Source organism: Hypomesus nipponensis, chromosome 21 (assembly GCF_054491055.1).
Source record: "Hypomesus nipponensis isolate SF chromosome 21, ASM5449105v1, whole genome shotgun sequence".
Lineage (NCBI taxonomy): Eukaryota > Metazoa > Chordata > Actinopteri > Osmeriformes > Osmeridae > Hypomesus > Hypomesus nipponensis.
In genome coordinates this window covers 6,043,076-6,063,249 of record NC_140381.1, presented here as the reverse complement: position 1 = coordinate 6,063,249, position 20,174 = coordinate 6,043,076, and the positions used below count along the sequence as shown (strand labels likewise).

General features: G+C 47.2%; 4 protein-coding genes across 9 annotated transcripts; 1 reads left to right on the top strand and 3 right to left on the bottom strand.

Moving 5' to 3' along the window:
- On the top strand, nucleotides 1-2,004 carry LOC146237626 (group XIIB secretory phospholipase A2-like protein). Its single transcript, XM_084685717.1, has 4 exons — nucleotides 1-337; nucleotides 906-994; nucleotides 1,201-1,366; nucleotides 1,603-2,004. Exons 1-4 carry the CDS (start codon nucleotides 91-93, stop codon nucleotides 1,719-1,721), a joined length of 621 nt encoding a protein of 206 aa, XP_084541843.1. The 5' UTR covers nucleotides 1-90; the 3' UTR covers nucleotides 1,722-2,004.
- Nucleotides 1,860-6,609, bottom strand: LOC146237625 (uncharacterized). 3 transcript variants are annotated; one of them, XM_084685715.1, is made up of 6 exons: nucleotides 6,354-6,609; nucleotides 5,462-6,124; nucleotides 5,045-5,257; nucleotides 2,981-4,831; nucleotides 2,609-2,712; nucleotides 1,860-2,451 (listed from the first exon to the last, which is right to left on the bottom strand). In XM_084685715.1, exons 2-5 carry the CDS (start codon nucleotides 6,062-6,064, stop codon nucleotides 2,632-2,634), a joined length of 2,748 nt encoding a protein of 915 aa, XP_084541841.1. In that variant the 5' UTR covers nucleotides 6,065-6,124; nucleotides 6,354-6,609; the 3' UTR covers nucleotides 1,860-2,451; nucleotides 2,609-2,631. The 3 variants fall into 3 exon arrangements, with proteins under 3 accessions (XP_084541841.1, XP_084541842.1, XP_084541840.1); XM_084685716.1 differs by having other exon boundaries at nucleotides 2,613-2,712; nucleotides 6,388-6,609; XM_084685714.1 differs by having other exon boundaries at nucleotides 1,861-2,451; nucleotides 6,388-6,609.
- Nucleotides 6,610-6,739: 130 nt separating this feature from the next.
- LOC146237624 (uncharacterized) lies at nucleotides 6,740-10,970 on the bottom strand. Of its 2 annotated transcripts, XR_014740496.1 has the most exons (4): nucleotides 9,996-10,970; nucleotides 9,478-9,711; nucleotides 8,101-9,345; nucleotides 6,740-7,564 (listed from the first exon to the last, which is right to left on the bottom strand). XR_014740496.1 is itself a non-coding variant. In XM_084684791.1 (3 exons), the coding sequence occupies exons 1-3, from the start codon at nucleotides 10,575-10,577 to the stop codon at nucleotides 8,179-8,181; spliced, it is 1,983 nt and encodes a 660-aa protein (XP_084540917.1). In that variant the 5' UTR covers nucleotides 10,578-10,970; the 3' UTR covers nucleotides 7,619-8,178. The 2 variants fall into 2 exon arrangements, 1 of the variants encoding a protein (XP_084540917.1); XM_084684791.1 differs by lacking the exon at nucleotides 6,740-7,564 and having other exon boundaries at nucleotides 7,619-9,345.
- A 161-nt stretch (nucleotides 10,971-11,131) lies between these two features.
- On the bottom strand, nucleotides 11,132-16,173 carry scrn2 (secernin 2). Of its 3 annotated transcripts, XR_014740580.1 has the most exons (10): nucleotides 16,130-16,173; nucleotides 15,267-15,429; nucleotides 14,747-14,928; nucleotides 13,812-14,011; nucleotides 13,449-13,664; nucleotides 13,090-13,255; nucleotides 12,406-12,586; nucleotides 11,871-12,027; nucleotides 11,450-11,527; nucleotides 11,132-11,326 (listed from the first exon to the last, which is right to left on the bottom strand). XR_014740580.1 is itself a non-coding variant. In XM_084685405.1 (9 exons), the coding sequence occupies exons 2-8, from the start codon at nucleotides 15,426-15,428 to the stop codon at nucleotides 11,875-11,877; spliced, it is 1,260 nt and encodes a 419-aa protein (XP_084541531.1). In that variant the 5' UTR covers nucleotide 15,429; nucleotides 16,130-16,173; the 3' UTR covers nucleotides 11,132-11,527; nucleotides 11,871-11,874. The 3 variants fall into 3 exon arrangements, 2 of the variants coding, with proteins under 2 accessions (XP_084541531.1, XP_084541532.1); XM_084685405.1 differs by having other exon boundaries at nucleotides 11,132-11,527; XM_084685406.1 differs by having other exon boundaries at nucleotides 11,132-11,527; nucleotides 11,871-12,024.
- Nucleotides 16,174-20,174: the final 4,001 nt, after the last annotated feature.

The window sequence follows — 20,174 nt, the reverse complement described above, 5'->3', positions numbered from 1 at the left end:
TGTGTTTCTACTTAGGACACTCTCCCCATCTGAACTCCCAGGACCACCAGCTCAGAGTGTCTATCTATCCTACCGTACAAAACCTACAGTATGTTTTACAGGGCGCCCCTCTCCCTCCTATTTATTCTAGGCCTCTGCATCCATGGAGCGTCCAGCCAAGAGGCCGACGCCCCGCCACCAGAGGCAGGACAAGCTGACCCACAGGCTGAGGAGGAGGACTCTGATTGGGGCCTGAACTCCCTCAGGGGCAGCTTTGAGGCAGTCAATGGATACTTTGATTCCATGCTGGAGCTACTGGGTGGACGAGATGGAGTGTGCCAGTACCGCTGTCGCTTTGGTGAGACTCGTTTTAAAAATGACTTTGGATCTTCCCGGGGGAACATTTTATGGGTTGTCTATGGGTTGTATTGTTCATTTACATTGGCATGCCCAATCCAGACGCCCTTTTATGGTCATAAAAGACATTAACGGCGGCTAGTAGGCAAAGAAACTAAAATGCTAAAAGAAATGTTTTCACATCTTAACCACTTATCTATGTACTGAACTTGAAGTCCTAAAATAGAACTTTATAACCTAGTAGAGGAAGGCGAGCATTGTGAATCCCTCAAGAGTTCTAAACACTCTTTATCAACAGATAGTATTCCCTCAGCCACAAATGGCCTTAAAGTGGACTATGAGCCGTGATGAGTGGGTAGAGTAAGATACTAGATATCATAAGGCGGCATGTGAGGAGACTATGATAGATGTCCGTGTTACCTGTTGCCATCTCTATCTGAATATCAACCATCTTACGTGGCCAGCTATGTTCTCACTGTTTACCTCAGCCTTTCTCCCAGGTCTTCTACCTGACAATCGGTTATCTTTGCCTGTCAATACAGTTGATGGCAACTACATATTTTTCACAGGCAAAGCTCCTGTCCCTCGACCAGACTACCAGATGCCCGAGCCGAACGGGTGCAGCTCTTACTTCATGGGCCTCCCTGTGCCCAATGGGGTGTGTATACTTAGGAGGACAGGACACACACACACACACACAGTCACACATACAAGCACACAGAAAAACATCTGTCCGGCTTTCAAATTCAAAGGTGAGGTACCTGTACACTTTAGTGTTGCTGAAACAATGAGGGGTAAGAAAAGTCATACATCTTCCCATCTTGAAGACGTGTATTTGACTCACCACCTTTGCCCTGTTTCCAGGTGGATCTGGGCATCCCTGCCATGACTAAGTGCTGTAATCAGTTGGACATGTGTTACGACACCTGCGGCTCCAACAAGTACCGCTGCGACTCCAAGTTCCGCTTCTGCCTCCACAGCATCTGCTCAGACCTCAAGAAAAGCCTTGGTTTCGTGTCAAAGGTCGAAGGTCAGTAAGATGATGACACGAGCGCATCTTGACTGTCATTTAAATGATCTATATATTTCCATTTACTTTACTTTTTTAACTTTCTAGTAAGGCAAAAAACATACTCATAAACCTCACCTTAATATCAAAATGTTCTTAATATTTAGGTGTACTTCCAAATATATAGGTCAGTGTTTCCAGTTATACTGATTTGTGTACCAGTGTCGATCTGACTCATTGTGTGTGTCTGTTGGCAGCCTGCGAGGCGGTGGCAGACACCCTGTTCAACACTGTGTGGACTCTGGGCTGTAGACCCTACATGAACAGCCAGAGGGAAGCTTGCCTGTGCGAGGGAGAGGAGCGGGACGAACTCTGAACACCGCTGGCGTCCACACACACACACACACACACACTCACACACACACAATACACACTTTGAAGCGTTGTAGAGAGTAAGAAATGTGCACTCAAGACAATGTGATGCATTAGATCGGGATGTTTTCAAAGACTTCCTTTTTGAATAGTTTAATTTATTTGTATTTGACTTTGTTTTGCTCAGCAGAACCACAAATGTATGTTACAAATTGTAACTTATACAACTTACGATACAGGATTGTATTTTCCGTATTCAATATGTGTAATAAAATTTGTGACACGCATGGTACAGTATGATATCCATGTGTAAAAAAATGCATTGCACACACATTTCTATAAATTTGTCTTTACATTAGTCTTTACAAAATCTAGAGATTCTATGAAAATAGTCTACATTTCAGAGATGGGTGGTAAAAACCTGTTCTTAGTTATTGGGTAATGATTCACATGAATATAGAACTGCCATTCAACTCTTATCCTATCCCATTCTAATAATGTAGATAAAGAAAAAGACTGTGTGGTTAAAGTCATGTGTTGTAAAACATTTCTATGTTACATAGTTGATGCCGATTGGTAATATGGTTTGCAGGATGTCGTAGGAGTATCTTGTGAAATACAGACATGACTGAATCCAAATGTTCAATGACAGTTTCTGCCAACATAGTAGAGGCAGTGACAGAAGGCTAGGGTGTAGAAGGCGGTTGGTCCATTTCCTTCATGTTTCAATGGACCTGGAGCATGATGAAGGGGGGACATCGAGATACAAAGCTCCGTGAAAACTGGGAACACTTTTCATTTTCAACTTTGAAAAGGGTTAATAAAAGGGAGAAATGTATGTTGTATTTCCTACCTATTAAGAGAACAACAAACTCAAATGCGCGTACTTACGTACACTTGCGTTTTAGGTTAGCCTAGTCCATTTCGTCAGCCATTGAGACGGTTTCTTTAGGTTGAATTGGATTCTGCTTCATCTTCAGGTTGAACTCTGCCAGCTATAAAATGACAGACACGAAAATCATCAAATCCGGCACCTACTTGATAATAACACTTTGAACGACAAGTGGTGTGAAAAGCCGGTTCTACATTAATCCACTGTTAATTTATCAATTAGTCTCAATTGATACACTGGGATTCAAAGTGCTGCAGAGACAGAATATAGTCGATTCATCCCAATGTGGATACATTTAACAATGACCATGTATCCATGTATACAAGATCCATGTATACAATACAATCATTAGCTTCAAAAGTATCACAAACCTTTTTCTTCAGTTGAGCCTTCATCTCCTCTTCAGTCATAACTCTTTTCTCTGAGAGAAGCAGGGGTTTCTTGGGAGGGATCTGTGTGTTCTGCTGCGTGGCTGATAGCCCACGGACCCCCTGAGAAGGGGCCGGGGGCTCTGGTAAACAGAAGTCCTGTGGCCCTGGAGAGCTGAAGGCCTGGGGGTCTGTGGTGTGCTGGGGGCCCCGTGCATTCCCCTGAGAACCCCCACGACCCACCAGACCCAGACTGAACCTCCTTTGCCACCGAATTTTCTGATACTCGAGCCTTCTCTTGGTCTTCCTCGATCCGTGGGCCTTTTTCTTCTTCTTCACCACCACCAGCGTGTTCCCCTTCTTGTTGCTCGTTTTCATCTGGGGCTCCAGGAGACAGCGAGGCCTCAGGTGATCCATCTCCTGGCCTTCACTCAACGACAGGTCCGGATTGAACAACTGGCTGAAGTCCTCTGGCTCGACGTAGGCAGTGAGCTGGTTGTATGCGTCCGTATGGGTAGAAGCTGCTGAAAGCTCGGTATAACAACGCAAAGGACTGACAGGGTTCGGAGGAGGATACCCAGAGGGGTAAGGGGAGGGGGGCATGATGCCAGGTGGGAAGCCCCAGTTAGGGAGACTCGGCCCGGGATAGTGGCTACTGAGACAGGCAGAGTACTGGGAGGTGTGGGCTGTAGTGTAAGGGGGAATCACAGGAGGAGGGTAGGGGTATGGGTAAGCTAGGTTTGTGGGGTATTGACCATCGGTGGCTTCCCTCGATCTGCTCCTGTTTTTGTGTCGGTCTCCATTTTTGTCTTTGTCCCCGGTTCTTTCCCTGTCCTTGTTCCTGTCTCTGTTTTTACCTCTTTCTCTATCTCTGTCTTTATCCCCGTCTCTGTCTCTATCTCTCTCTCCATCTCTGTCTCCATCTCTTTTTCTACCTCTATTCCTATCCCCATCTCTTTCTCTGTCTCTATTCCTATCTCCATCTCTTTTTCTGTCTCTATCGCCATCTCTTTTTCTGTCTCTATCTCCATCTCTTTTTCTGTCTCTATCGCCATCTCTTTTTCTGTCTCTGTCTCCATCTCTTTTTCGGTCTCCATCTCTGTCCCTATCTCTGACTCGTGAGTGTGTGTCTGCAGAGGTGCGACTCCTCTCTCTGATGTCTCTGGAAGCCTTGTCTGAAGAGTGAAGCTGGTGAGGGGGGCTGGGGCCGGAACTACTCGAGGACGAGGACGAACACCTGTGAAGTTCCAGCAAACGCTCCTTCAGCCTCTCCTTGTCCTTGTCCTCCTTCTTCCCTAACAGCCTCTCCTTGTCCTCCTTCCTCCCAAACAGCCTCTCCTGGGTGCGGTCGGTCAGCCGGCCTAGCTCCTCCTCCCCCAGGGTCAGCCCGATGGTCTGCAGGAGGCCTTGGAGCTGCCCATGACTCAGCTCATTCTCAAGCCCTGGTTCCTTCTGGCGTTTCACCGGAGCTGGAGACCTGGACCGAGGGCTAGAGCCAACATGGCTGCCGGTTGCGCTGTTAGTGAGGGGGGACAGGGAGCGACTGTGGTGCTTGACCTGGGTTCCGTCCAGGCCGGCAAGCCCCATCCTTCTCTCTCCGCTCGGGGAGCGGCCGTGGTCTCTCCGAGGAGCTCCAAAGTGGTCTCTCCCTTGGCTTTCGCTCCTGTGGGACCCTTGAGACTGGCTGTCCAGAGGGGAAGGCGAGCAGGGAGGCAGGGGGTTCCCACGTACGTTGGAATCACCGTTGACTATCTTGGCCAGCCTGTCGATGTCCACGCCCCTGTTGAGAATGTTGAGGAAGCGCTGGAAGCCCTTGGCAGCAGGGTCCTGCTCTGGGTCTGGGCCAACGGGGTTCTGGGTGGGACGGACACAAGGAGACCAATCATGATCATCCAGCATATGCTGAAGTACACCGTCAAGAAAAGATCATTACTCATGACCTTTACAACCATACAACATACACTATTGGGTTTGTTAGGTCTTTGTTATAAATTACATATGAAACGGACCACATTGTGGTTTACCTGCTCGAAATAAATGTGACGTTCCAGAAGGAATGACACATACCTTGTTGTTCGATGTTGCAAGCAACGTACTGCGACGATGGTGCATCAAAGCTGTCACTCTGCGTTTCACTGGAGGTTCTTCTTTGTACTCCGAACAAAAGCCGCCTTTTAGATCTTCAATCAAGATGGAATCATTCCTCCTCTGCAGAAAGCTACGGAATCTTCTGGGCGACTGGTCAAGGATTTTCTGACAATCAATCGGCTTGGAAGAGACCTGGTCAAAATTGTAGATTTAATTGAATTTGGTTAACGCCTGGTAGCAGGGTGTGTTAGTCACTTAACAAGGATTGATTTTTGATTTTGTAACAGTGTCTGTAAAATAAACATTTAAAACACATTTATAATACTGGCATCTGGTGATTTATTAAACCTACTTAGATGGTAACTTCATAAATAAAACGCAGTAAGTAGAGCTTACCATAGAAGGATATTCCTGCCACCTCCTCCTCTTGTTTAAGATGGCATTTACTCGTTCTTCTAGAGCCAAACCACCGTGTGCTTTTTCAGCAATTAACGTTTTCTTACGCAGGATCTCCTGTTCGATCAACAGCAGCTCCTTCTTCTTCCTTGCGAGCTCCTGGTCCCTCTCATTGAGTTCCAACACGCCCCCGTCTACAGCTTCTCCGTATAGCCCCACGTCCAGGCCTGGGATGAAGGCAGTGCTGCCAGTGCCAACGCACACTGGGTTCTCCTCCCTCACTGAATCCCTCGGAGTTATTCGATCTCTCTCCCTCCCGCTCCCCGGACCTCTCTCCCACACGGGGTCCGTCTCCATTCCCGGATGTCTTTCCCTCATGGGATCCCTTAACCTGAACGAATCTCTTCCTCTGTCTCTGTAGAGATGTGTGTTCTGACTCCTATCAAGGGGGTCACTGCACTCCCTACCCCCACTACTCCACCCTGGGCGGGTGTAGGGTTTTCCAGTGTTGCTGCTGGACATCGGACGTCCGTTCCCGGTCCTTTCCTCAGCGTCATCCAACGACCATGGCTGAGGTGTTCCAGTCGCCCTCCATTTAGACATGTCTTATTCAGACACCTTTGGTTTAATTGCCTCCAAGTTGAAATGTGTTGAAAATGTTCACTACAAAGCAAAATGAGAGCGCTTACTAACTAGCTACATGGCCTTGTATGAATGTATTCACTCCATGAATGGGCAGATGAAAATGTTTAGCCGAATTTCATTTCACTCAAGAATTGCATTCACCAATATCATACCAAAATAAAATATAACGTATTAGCTAACGCTTTAACAACAGGATATTGATCTTGAACATTATAAAGTAAACAGAGAGAAGGTAGAGGTATCTCACCATTACAACAAAATAGATGGAAATCATTGTTTACCTCTCCTACAGTACACCTTTCAAGCGAAGTTTCAACTGTGGAATTTCAGAGGCCATTCACAAGTATCGTTATTTTCAGGACAACGAAGCCACAAAGTAATGATGTTTAAATTGCCATACTTAATATGACATGCGACATGTTTTCCATAACATAGATAATATCTAACAAGTATCCAGCCCAATGGCTACTTTACATAGCAGCTGGCTGGCTAAAATAAGGCTTCCTTTGGTGCTACATGAGAAAAACATAACAATGATTAAGCACTACTGCCACCGTCTGGGTGGATGACCCAATTATCAGAATCGTTTTTTATTGCCATATAAATGAACACAAACACAAATTTTCTGTGCCAGGAACGTGCATACAATGAACATATACGGAACTTAATAAAAAAGATATAGATATATAAATAAATAAAAGTCCAATACTAAAGAATTAAACAGGCCCTAAAGAGCTAAACAATATACTAAAGAGCTAAACAATGTTAATATAAAATATAGAATATGAAATGTTACAAAGTTACAAGATAAATCAGGCAAGAAAATGAATTGAATTGTTGTTAGAAAATGAATTGTTCAAAAAGGTGGTGAATTATAAATATTGATAAAGTGTTCTCAGTGCGAGTCCTTGGCCTTGTTGAAGAAGCCAGCAGCGGATGGGAAGAAACTGTTCTAATGGCGTGAAGTTTTGGTCCTGATGGACCGCAGCCTTCTGCTGGAGGGGAGTAGCGGGAACAGTGTCTAGGGTGGGAGGAGTCAGCCACAATCTTCCTCACTCGCCTCAGGGTCCTCGATGTGTGCATGTCCTCGATTGTAGGCAGATTGCAGCCAATCACCTTCTCAGGAGTGCGGATGATACGCTGCAGTCTGCTCCTTGGCAGTGGCAGCAGCGTGCCAGATGGTGACGGAGGAGGTGAGGATGGACTCAATGATGGTGGAGGTGCAGCTGTTGGTGTACAGGGAGAAGAGCATAGGGGAAAGGACGCAGCCCTGAGGAGATCTGGTGCTGATGGACCGGGGGTCAGAGACGTGTGTTCCCAGCTTAACGCACCGCTTCCTGTCAGACAGGAAGTCTGTGATCCACCTGCAGGTGGAGTCAGGCACGTTCAGCTGGGAGAGCTTGTCCACAATCAGGATCCTGGCGTCACAGGCACCCTGTTCTCTCCTGGAGTTCAGATCTAATGATGGGATGTGTATAACGTGAGAATAGTGCCAGATAAACCAAAACAAACCAATGTGTCAGCACCTTTTATTTGAACCACATTGGAACATCTACAAAATGTGTATAAATTTGCTACAGGCAATACCGTAACCTTTTTAGAACAAATTTTAAAACGTTTCAAATACTCATAACAAAATACAGTGGGATCTGAGGTAACGCCAAATAAATATGACATTCACATTTGTTGGATTTCAACTCCCATTTGAACACCTTATTCTATCAAATAGGAACATTTGTCACCATAATGTCATTTGACAAATGGCCAAGTCACTCCCGACAGATAATTCGATTCCCTTCAGCCTTTAACTTGCTCCGTTTTGTTTTATATCAGAGACTCAGATCCCTTCACAGGGACCTGGGGAGCACCAATTCCTCATTACTGGCAGTTCATCCTCACCTATTAGCAAGACATATTCATCCCTCGTATGTTAGTGACAGTCCGAAGCTCCTCTTTCCTGTTAGTGTTTCACTGTCACATTTTTCCCCGCCTACCAAAACATTCCGAGTATTATTCCTCCTTTTCGTCTTCTTTCGATGCAGCGGGGAGTGATCTGCAGACGGCAGGGGTCGTCACCACCCGTGCGGTTGGCGAGTTTCACCCCAGTGGGCGTGGCTTGGCCCTTTGACGCTGCTCGCGTCTGGAGGTGGAAGGTAGCCGGGCGGTGGGTAGCATACCTGTGTGTGGCTAAAGGCCGCAGGAGAGCCGTCAAAGTAATACGGTGGATTAGCATGATGCTGAGGATACGGTGGGGCGTAAGGCAAATATACATCGGGACTATGTGTGTACCCCCATGCAGGGGGGGTGGTGTTAGGGTGATAGCTTAACTGCTGTGCCATGTATTGAGGTTGCCGAGGTGTGGTGTAAGTTGAGGTCACGTCTAGAGGAGCAGGAGCAGGGCAGGGCATGGGGTGGCTAGGAAAGGAACGTGTCAGAGTCGGGATGGATTGTCCCATAGAGTTCTCTAAACAACTGTCCTGGTCTTTGTCCCGGGAGTCACCGTCTCTAACAGCTGGGTGGACCTCGCCGCTGTCCCGAGATGCCTTCCTCGGAGAACGCCGGTGCGGTAGAGGGCTGGGACTGGTGCTGTCTGACGATAGAGAGCTATGGTGCCGTTTCTGCGAATGCTCCCTCTCCCTCTGTTTGTCCCTCTGCCTTCTCTTTTGCTCATCCTCCCTCGTCCCTCTCTTGGTCTCCGTGTGCCCGTTCTTGCCGTACAGCCTCTCCTGGATGCGGTCCGACAGCTGTCCCACCTCAGCCGCCCCCAGGTCCAGCCCGATGGTCTGCAGGAGATCGTGCATCTGCCCATACTTGCGCTCGTCCTCGGGGTTCACGTCCTTCTTCACCTCCGCCGGGAGAGGCTCTGACCTGCGGCCCGTTGTTTGGTCCCTCGGGGGCGACTTTTCTCTCAAGAGAGAGAGTGTGTGATTGTCCGCTGCCGTTTTGACCGTCCTCTCTCCACTTGTGGAGCGACTGTGGTCCTGTGGTGGAGCTCCGCCGTGGGACCCTTGCCGTGGTTGAGCTCCGCCGTGAGACCCTTCTCCACTCCCTTCAGGCTGGAGATGTCCGAGCTCCCCATCTTCACACGGAATGTCGTTGACGATCTTGGCCAGCCTGTCGATGTCCACGCCCCTGTTGAGAATGTTGAGGAAGCGCTGGAAGCCCTTGGAGGCGGAGTCCTGCTCTGGGTCTGGCTCAATAGGGTTCTGGATGGGACGGTCACACTCAACTTCGAGAACCTTGAAGAAACAAGGGAACCATCACTAACTACATACCAGTAACCATAAACATATGGATCTGGATAAGAGCGTCTGCTAAATGACTAAATGTAAATGTAACAAGTGATTGCTCCACTGGTGTTTGGCGCCAACCTTTTGATTTGACGCCGGTGCAAAACCAGGATGACCCCGCCGCTCCATCAGTTCCTTCACTCTGTATTTCAAAGGAGGTTCTTCCTCTTTCTGCTTTGGAGGGCTCTTCTTCAGGTACCCATCCTTTTTCAAGATAGAAGCATTCATCCTTTCCACAAAGCTTTTTGCCATTGTGGGTGGCTGGAAGAGAGCTCTGGTCTGCTGAGGAGACCCTTTAGTTGGCTGGGCGGATGGCTGGTAAAAAAAAAGATAGTACAAGCCACAGATATTAGTCACATTTGGTTTTTATTTTGGATGGCCTTTCTGCTTTTAAGTGATAGGGATGTCTATCTTAAATGAATGTAAGGGAGATAAAGAGGCAGGACACACAGGCTGGATTCGAACCGAGGCGAGAACTGTAGTGTCATTTTATGACTGCTTGCATCTGCCCTTTTGATTATGAAACAACTTGACTTCACGGAGCAAATCTCTGTGATAACATCCTAGCGCTTCTAAATAAAATATGAAAATATACTCACCTTTGCAGGACTATCTCTGCTCTTCTTGCGGTTTTGTAAAATGTCATTCACCCTGTCTCTAAAAGGTATATCTTTAACATACTGGGTTTTGAGTTTGCTGCCGCTTTGAGTTTTCTGCTGTGTGAGGTCATCTTTCACTTCTTCAGCAAACTTTCTTTTATTCAACTCTTTAACTTCCATCGCCTTTAAAATAGGTGCTACTTGTTTCATTGCAATGGAAGCCTTTTTGAGGATGATCTGCTCCTCAATCAACTGCAGCTCTTTCTTTTTTCTAGCAAGCTCCTGGTCGTCATCGTTGAGTTCCACAGGCTGTCCATCTACGTCCATGTCAGGATCCGCGCTGAGGGAAGTACTTCCATCCTTCTGTGGGTCTCCATCCTTCAAGGGTTCAATCTCATTTTCTCGACCGCCCTTCTGGACCATGTATGCGTCTGTAGTGAAACTCGTATCAATGGAGTCCCTATCTTCCCACCCACCACCAGTCCACTCTCTGCTGGTGTAGTCTGCACCATAATTGATGTTGTAATAATGAGCATCGTTCATTGTACTTCTTGGATAGTACTTGGCTTCCCTTACGTTCATTGTGGCAAAAGTTAGTAGAGATGGGCTTTCATGTCACGTTATGCACTGACAGAAGAAGCGAAGATACGTGAATGTATATCCTTCAAGCTCGTAAACGTTTGGCTTATGATTAAAACGGCAAGTCTGTTTACCTTTTTTGTCGAATACTTTAACCGACATCTATAGTTTTGCAGGCCTTTCTTGCCAGTTCTTCCGTTTCTTATTCGTGGATTGAACTATCCTATAACAGTGCTTGAACTGCAAAGAAAATGCTTGAGGTATTTTGGCTTCGTTTTCGAAATGTGTGACATTTCAATCACATTATTTACTGTGTCCACAGAGCGTTCATCGTCTTATAATATACGCCATCTGTTTTCTTATTTGCCACTGTTTAGCTGACGCACATCCGCTTTGAAACATCACTACCGCCACCTTCAGGATGGAGTACTTAACCCTTTATGTCTCGAGTTGAAAAGGACAGTAGAATTTGGAAAAATCGTACCGTTGGAACGTGCATTGTATTTCTCAATCCAGTCCTTGTTCTCTCTGCATACATACATCCATCAGATCACAAATCAGTCGACAGAGCACATTCTTTATTAATTTTGTCACGAGAGGGCAGCCAGTCAACAAACTCCTGTTCACTTGCAACAATGAGTAGCATGTTAAATACAAATACTTACAATAGTTGTGCGATACCATAGAGCTCTACATCCACACCTGTGTGGTCTAGTTCACATACTCACTAATGTGGTGCGGTCAAGTGTTCCCTGTAGGTGACAATATTAATGATGATTAATGATATTCCAATCACATGGAAACTTTAAGCCTTTTAGTCTGTGATGAATGATGGAATGACTTCAGGGATATGAGTGCATGAGAAGGGAGCCAACCGAACAGGGCACACAGGATGGAACAGTCCCCTGGTCTCCTGCTGTTCTGCAAGCACAAGCAGTCTCCACATGAGGGCGCTGTAACAGAGAGAAAAGATGGTTCCTGTGAGTTGAGTCAATCTTTTACACCAGAACTCTTGACCATTTTAATTCAGTTTCCTGATTAGATGAGACAACTTTGGAAAATGGAGCTGTCACGCAAAAATATTAATTGTAGATGCAGTTCAGCCCACACGAATGTGCCCAGGCATCAGTGTGGATGAACTTTGTATAAACAAAATAACAAATGAGTAAAACATTCTAATGAGATCAATAAAATGTATTATTTTTCATCATAAATGAATTTGATGGAAAAATGGTTGGTAAGAATTTCCAAAACAATTTCACACAAACAACACGCATACAAAATGGAGGACCCTACCTTCTCACTGGTAGAACTTTATCTCTGTGTCGACACAGTCAAAGAACAGGTCTCCCAGCTCCTCCCCTGGAAGTTCTCCACTCAGCATGGCCAGGATGTCCTTCAGACACTGGGACTCCAGGTCCCTCAGGATCTCCTGCAGAGCATCCCCCTCCTCCTAAACCAGTCCCAGACACACACGAGCAGACACACAGATGTATTGGCAAGCGGTATAAGGTCCATCCACATTTACGTGTTGTCATTTAGCAGACGCTCTTACCCAGAGCGACTTACAGTAAGTACAGGACGTTCTCCCCTCCCCCGAGGCAAGTAGGGTGAAGTGCCTTGCCCAAGGACACAACGTCATTTGGCATGGTTAAATTCAGTCCCAGGGACTGTTCCGGTCTGATTAAAAAGCCAGATTCCCGAACCGCTCAGCCATCTGACCCCCACATCCTAGCACACCACCTTGGTATCCATTCGGCATTTCATACCACCACAGAGAGCGGTGGTGCGTTATCTACGAATGGGTGTTTTTACTACCAACGTTACACACCGGGTTGGTCTCCATGTTGCTAAGCGCCACCTGGTGGGCTTTGTACAGGCTGTGCCGACGGTCCACCTGGCTCTGGAAGCGAGGCTGCTTCCTCGCCGGGTCGTCCGGGCCGTACTGCGGGGACACCACCCTGGACACCGGGGTCATGCACTCGGAGAAGACGAAAGGCTTGAAGATAGACCTGCCCAGAGAGAAGACCCCACCGGGGGGGTTGAAGGGGAAGAAGGAAGAGGGGGGGGGGGAACAGACACGGAGAGACTCAGTTCTGCCTGAGGGGTGGGTGATTTGCAAAGAGAAGATGCAGAGAGATAAAAGGAAGAGAGTATCTCAGTCTAAATCTGAAGGACTTTCAGATCACCTCAGGGGAGGGTTCACATGTTCCTAACCAATCACTTGCTTTTCATCCTACATATATATTTACAGGTTGTTAAACTTAATCTGAAGTTAGCTCTCTGATAGTACTTTCTGTGAGATTAAAATCCCACAGTAATACTCCCTAGTTTCCTGACTTGGCTCAATATCAATTGAGCAACTGTAACTACTGACATGATGCAATACTTCCATTTGTTTTAGGTCACAATGAACAGATCAACAAGGGTCTAGGCCCTAGGTTATAGGGGGCAGTGGAGACACTGGTTTGGGACTGGACCATAGTATGGTTTAGGGCCTGGCCCTGGGGCTCACCTGGAAGGGTCTGGGGTGGCAGTGAGGAAGTGTATGCAGGGCAGGCTGGGGTCCCTTGGCAGGATGGATACCATGCTACCAGTGGTGCAGAATCCCCCGGAATCCATGCAGATCCCACTAGGTTTGTCTCTCAAGATGGACATCATCACCTCTGCTGTCATGGAGCCTAGGGGAAGAAAAGAGAGGGGGAGGAGATTGGTGAGTGCGGAATACAACAATCATTTGTTAATTACCCTGTGTGTACACTCTGAAACGCGTTTTTGAAGTACTTCGAAAAATAATAAAAGTCTGGTGTTTTATTATTATCGTTGTTAATTGGATGAGACAGCTACCGTGGCTTTTCAGCCAGTGTCCCTCACCATCATGCTGCTGGAGCAGCTGGGTGCCCCCGCTGTAGCGCTGCTTGGCCAGCTCCATCCTGGCAGGGGGGTTCTCAGGACTGAACACCTGGGAGTAGTTGAACTCCCCCTCCCCGTTCCACCAGCCCTGGGCCTGGGCCACGCTCCGCAGCTCGGGGTGCTCCGCCGAGATCTCCGTCCCGATCGTCAGCTGGTTGGAAATGTTCTTCACCCCCGCTGCAGGCGACAAACACAACCTCCGTTGGATATTTCCTCTCCGTTGTCATTTTCACCCATTTGCATTCCATTCGCTTCCGTCGCGACAAAATGAAACTACAGATTGGCCGACACACCCTGAGGGTGTGACTGCGACCGCGCCCCCACCTGTGACTTTCTGCGCCACCCACAGCTTTCCGGCGGTCTCCAGGACCCAGGCCTCGTTACGGTCGACCAGGAGAAAGGTGTTGTGGTAGCTGAAGGGCTCAGGGTCTTCCCTGCAAGGCCCCCCCTGGCCATGCTCCTCCAGGAGGCCTGTGATGACCGTCAAGGCCCCCCAGGCGTTGTCCCCGCGCTCCAGACCTAAGCTGCCAATCAGAGAGCACACCTGGGTCACATGTCACTTGCAAACGCAGTACGGGATTTCAGACAGACACTGGGTTTAGATGAGCTCAGGGAAAGGTGCCACTGTGGCTGACTCGTCAAGAATTTGATGTGGTTTTTATTTTTATGTATTCAGTCACATGTCATAAGGCTAGTATCCTGATACCATAGGCATTCTTGGCCAATGATCTGTCACAGATAGTGAGCCAACAACATCTGTCTACAACAATTCATTTGGATGCACTCCACAATGTCTGAGCATAAAAATATCAATCTCCCTCTGGCTTCATAGAGATCGTAAAAGGATAAGAACAGACTACTTTACCTATGGTGTGTCATGTAACGCTTATGACCAAGAATAGACAACTTGATCAGTGATTCAAACTCAAGAATATAATAAACTAGTGTCCTTCAAGTAGTCTAATCCAGCCAGGGGCACTTACTTGGCTAGCTCTAGTCGTCTTGCAAAACTCCCAGAGTCAACAACACGCAACAAACAGACAATCCCCCAAAAACGACAATGATTGTCGATCATTTTTCGATCATTGTCGAATTCAGTCAAGTGTTTCACGGGAGTTCACAGGGTGTGTGTGTGTGAGGGGGGTGTGTGTGTGGGGTGTGTGTGTGTTCGTGTGTGTGTGGGGTGTGTGTGTGTGTGTGTGGGGGGGGGGCTGTGTGTGTGTGTGTGTGTGTGTGTGTGTGTGGGGAGGGGGTCTTACCGGACCAGGTCCATTCCGAGGAGGGCCTCTCCAGGGCTCACAGGCTCGCGGGTCCACACGGCTTCGTTACCGATGCAGACGCCCTGGTCGTTGGCCCCCATCTCGGCCCCCCAGAGCCAGGCCGGCCGGCTCAGCACCACGGCGTGGGTGTGCCCCGTCTGGGGGATCTGGATGTAGGTGCACTGCAGAGATGAACACACACTGGCACTTCATTCCAGTGACATTGACGTCGACAACGTTTTCTGGTGGATACTTAAATTGAGTTGAATGGATGAAATTGTTTACGAACACGCGTGTCACAGGACTGCAGACAAAATCCACTATGTGTTAGCTTATTGAGCTTGCTGTATCATGCATGGTTAACTGAGCATCCTCCATCACACAGCATGGTCGAGGTGTCTTTTGTCCTCGTTTAACCGGGGTGAGTTCCTCTGTGACTTTGACAAAAGCGAGCATCATGGGTGGGGTTTGCAGCAGAGAGACAGCCAGACAGCCAGCTAGCAGTGGGGGAAGACCGTACCTCTAGCACTGCCCCTGCTGGATGAGAGGCAGCAGGGTAATAGACCACCTCCTGGACTTCATCTCGTGGACGGTCCGAGTTCTTACCGAAGATGACGTGGTCGTCATGAGAGCCGGGGGGCAAGGATACAAAACAGTCACATGAAAGGGGCGGCTCTGCCATACTGTAGGACAGAAAGAGGAAACGATTTCATGATTTAGGTTTAACAACGTCTGAATGCAATCAGTCACTCAATCAGTGAAAAGGTGACAGAATTGGGACACACAAGAACACGGTCTCAGTCTATACTACTACAAAACAAAACTTTGACATGGTTGGTATAATAATCAAAAGTAAGGCTCTGTTTTGTTTAGCCTATACACGTTGACGTGTGTAGTCATACACGTCAACACATCCGAAGCGATCCCACCCTTCTGTAAAAGCGAGTCCGATTTCATTCAACTAGTGCACGGTATACCACTGACCATCCCTTCTTAACAGACAGATTAGGAGGCGGTCTTGTGCTCTGCACTTTATTGACTGTAATCTTCTCAAATCCCGATGGCACGTTGCTGTACATTTCGCTCATATCGTCAGTCAACAGGCAACGCTTTCACAAAGAATCCGGAAATAATGTAACAAAGTGTCCGACGTCTTATCGAGGCATTCATAAAATCAGCTAGTCTAATGTTAAGAGTGATCAGATAGGGCCTATGTCGCCTTACGATGTGCCCGTCGCTGTCATTTCCCTATTAAAGAAGATAACTAAACAAAAACAAAATGATCACTTAATTTCTTTTCGTGGGATGGTTGACATTATAATCGGTTGAGAATTTGGGCAACTGTAACTACTGACATGATGCAATCCTGCAGAAAATTGTTACCTTTTATAATCGCAAGACCGGACAGCTAGCTGCGAGAAGGCAGGTTGGAGTGGTACTGTACCACGTGACCAAATCCAAAGGTCTATACTTAAAGGTCTCGTCTCGTCTCGCCGTCTCGTATTCCCAATTTGTTTGCAAAAAATACAGTGCAAAGCGAATGCATACTGTAGGCTATACAAAACAGATAGATTGGACACATAACAATAATAACAGGGGGAAAAAATTGAGAGACAGATGTAAAAAAAATACATTCTGCCTCACATGCCTAAACATGCTCTAATTAGAATTTTGGTTATATCCTAAATTGTAAAATAGAAACGCATGAGTGTAGCCTATGTCATTATTTTCAGTAAGTATTTTAGTTGTTTTAGTGGGTCATTTGAAGTCTGACACACAATACGTTTTTAAAGTGTTCTTTACATTTTCATAAAGAAGCTGCAGACTTGCATCCGTATTTGACCCTTAACAAGTTCTCATCCCAACGGACCCTCTTCAGGACTTTAGAACGGCAGTTACGTCACTTAATCACGAAAGTGACACAGAGGCTTGTAAATCTGGCACTCCCAAGACACTAACCTCCACACCCAAATGTGGTCTGTCATCACCTGTCCTGTGCAAAACTATCTTAGTCAATGAAATGGCAAACAAAACATAGCTTGGCAATAACTGTAGAAATTATAGGAACCTGCTTGGCAGCATTTTAGGGACACCACATACTAGACAGACTTTGCGGTTTAACTGACGTTTAAGACTTTATGATCGTGACGGTATGGATGAATGGGTGAAACTTAAACCATCTCTGGGATGTAGACACTTAAGAGTTTAACATCGAAGGTGTAATTAGTTATTTATGCACAAAGCACAAGCCGGATGGCTGTAAATGACGACGATGATGATGATGATGGAAGCACATTTAAACACCAACATGACTAATCTTGATTTGTTGGCCCAGTTTCCAGTTTTTTTGGGGGGAGACATACATAAGCACCTGGCTGTAGCATTGCTCAGCTATGTACAACTTTGTGTGGGGTGTTGAGTGCTCAGAGGAGAGAGGATGCCAAGGCAACAGAGTGCTGAGTGGCGTTTCCTTGTGGCACTGGAGAGCGCGACTTGGAATGTACTCCATAGATGGCTGGAGGTTCAGATTCCAGTGAGGAGACAGCCTGTTACCTGAATGTGCGCTTGGCTTCCTACCCACCCCCCTCCGGCCTTTCATCTCCCCGAGCTCGCTGACAACTTCTGCACATCCTGTCTGTGCTGAGGCACAAACACTATAAACGCCATGAGCAGTAAACATCGACCTCAGCCAGAAAAACGGACACACCCGGTAACACCTCACGCACACGCACACGAACACACGTGCACTCATGTCCTCCAACTCTCATCCATGCGCATGCACTCGCTCACACACTCTTGCGTGTACACGCACACATGCTCACTGACACACACCAATACTTAAATTATATTTACACACTTATGCACTTACACCCAAACACACACACACACACACACACACACAGAAACTTATACTTACACATGACACACAGAATACACACATACACAAGTGCAGACTAAACATAACAAACACACTGTGGGCGTATGCAAAAGTATCAAGCTCTCTCTGAAAACAAATACTGCAACATGACGTTGTGTACGTAACACATAATTATAAGGTTTTTCTCAGGGAAATCACAACCAAAACAATCTTCATATATGAAAACCAATAAGGTTTCTTCTTTATTACATGAGACATACTGTATTACAAATACCCTTAAAAAAGGTGAGGTTCCTAACTTCTTCAGTATCAGTATGCCTCCTGACCTACAATGACCTACTTAACTGTTCCAAGAATGAAGTGAGTAGGCCAGATAGCTAAACTGCTGTTAGCTGCTTTCCCATCTCTCCCAGTGAGAGACAGACAAACTGGGATGCCAGGCCCCTCCTGGAGAGAGAGAAAGACAGGCCTCTCCTGGAGAGAGAGACAAACAGGCCTCTCCTGGAGAGAGAGAGACATGTCCCTCTTGGAGAGAGAGAGAGAGAGACAGGCCTCTCCTGGAGAGAGAGAGAGAGAGAGAGAGAGAGACATGTCCCTCCTGGAGAGAGAGAGAGAGACATGCCCCTCCTGGAGAGAGAGACAGACAGGCCTCTCCTGGAAAGAGAGAGAGAGAGATAGGCCTCTCCTGGAGAGAGAGAGAGACAGGCCTCTCCTGGAGAGAGAGAGAGACAGGCCTCTCCTGGAGAGAGAGAGAGACAGGCCTCTCCTGGAGAGAGCGAGAGAGAGACAGGCCTCTCCTGGAGAGAGCGAGAGAGAGACAGGCCTCTCCTGGAGAGAGAGACAGACAGGCCTCTCCTGGAGAGAGAGACAGACAGGCCCCTCCTGGAGTGCAGGGCTTATCCTAGTCCCACGGGAACTGTAATAGTCTCCCAGACCAACCCTGTGCCAACGTGCACGCTTCCAGAGAGATAGGCCAGGTAAAGCCCCACTTCCCCTCAGGAGGGGGTGACATCCAAACAGAGTTAAACCATGAGCACACAGTCGTTTAAGTCCACTTCCTTATCCTGGCTGAGCATTCTGGATCCCAGAGGAGGGACCGGCCCACAAGTTCTGTGAGCAACTCTGAGACCTTTTTTTTCCTTCTTCAAACACACACACACTCACACACACAGACACTCACTCACCACCACAGCTCACACCCCCCCCCCCCTCCCCCCTTCCCCCTCTCCTACCTCCCCTTTCAAGTTCAAACCCAGTCATTTCTGCAAGCTGCACTTTGATTGTACCAAACACCTGTATTTTCGGGGAGAGACTTCCTCGCTAGCCCCCGCCCCCCATCTTTGATAGTTAAACAGCGGTGGCGCCGTCATTACCGTCTATGCGCCTGATGCCGCCCCTGCCTCCCCTCCCACCTCCCACCACCGCCTTTCAACCGGAACTTTAATTGCTCAGCGAGAATATGGCGGGCTCCATTTTTTCCCCCATGTAACTCTGTTCAGAAGCTGTTGTCTCTTTTCGATGAACAGGACTTCTCTTTTAGTCACACATGATAGCCGTAAAAGTTTGAGCTTTAAAATGTGATTGAAATGGTGTGTCGGGAGTTGAGTTGTAAATTTCCTTGTTAACTGACTGGATTATGAGTTTCTTCCTCAACATAAAAAAATGTAGGGTGGGTTTAGTGCAGAAATGCTGTAAGATTGATTACCTTGTCTTAGGCTTTATGAATGATCTATTCTAGACTGAGATGGTGAGCCACACACACACACGCACACACTCGCCCACAACCCCCACGCAAACACACACACACAAGCAAGGAAAACACAATACACACCGACACACTCCCACTCCAGTTGTAATACCAGGCTTTATTAGCTGGCCTCTCATCCCTGCCATCCTGTCTTCCCCCAGATTAATATCTTCTCCGCTCACTACCAGCTGTTTCCGTCCCAGAACACCCCTCATCTTCCTGGCCCCTGGTTCAGGTAGCAGCAGGTGAGGCCTGTCTCTCTCTCTATGGTTAGGAAAGAAGCCATGGGCTGAATAGACATTGAAGGAGACGTGAACGCTTACGAAATGTAAGTGTAAGTTTAGTTAGTCTTAAATGTAAGTTTAGTTAGTCTTAGATGTAAGTTTCGTTAGTCTTAAATGTAAGTTTAGTTAGTCTTAAATGTAAGTTTAGTTAGTCGTAATCAAGCACCGTGACCGTGAATGATCTGTTTTATTTTTGATAGCCGCCAAGCAATGGATGTCTAAAGAGAGTGACAAACATTAATTTGTTATGATCAGAAGCCCATCTCAGTTTCGCACTGACATTATCACCACACCCAGAGTTAGTGTCTGAGTGTTTACGAGTGTAACATTTTTGACATAATGACATGAGGATAATACTGGGACAGTCTGTGTGTTGTGTCCAAGACAGTTTCACAGTTTGAGTTGAGCCTCAGGGCTGGTTTGTGAACAGATTTACACGGTACTGACATGTACAGTGAAACATCAGGGACATTGTGGGGCGAGGGGGGTGGGCAGTCTGGGATGGGTCTGGTTGGCCCT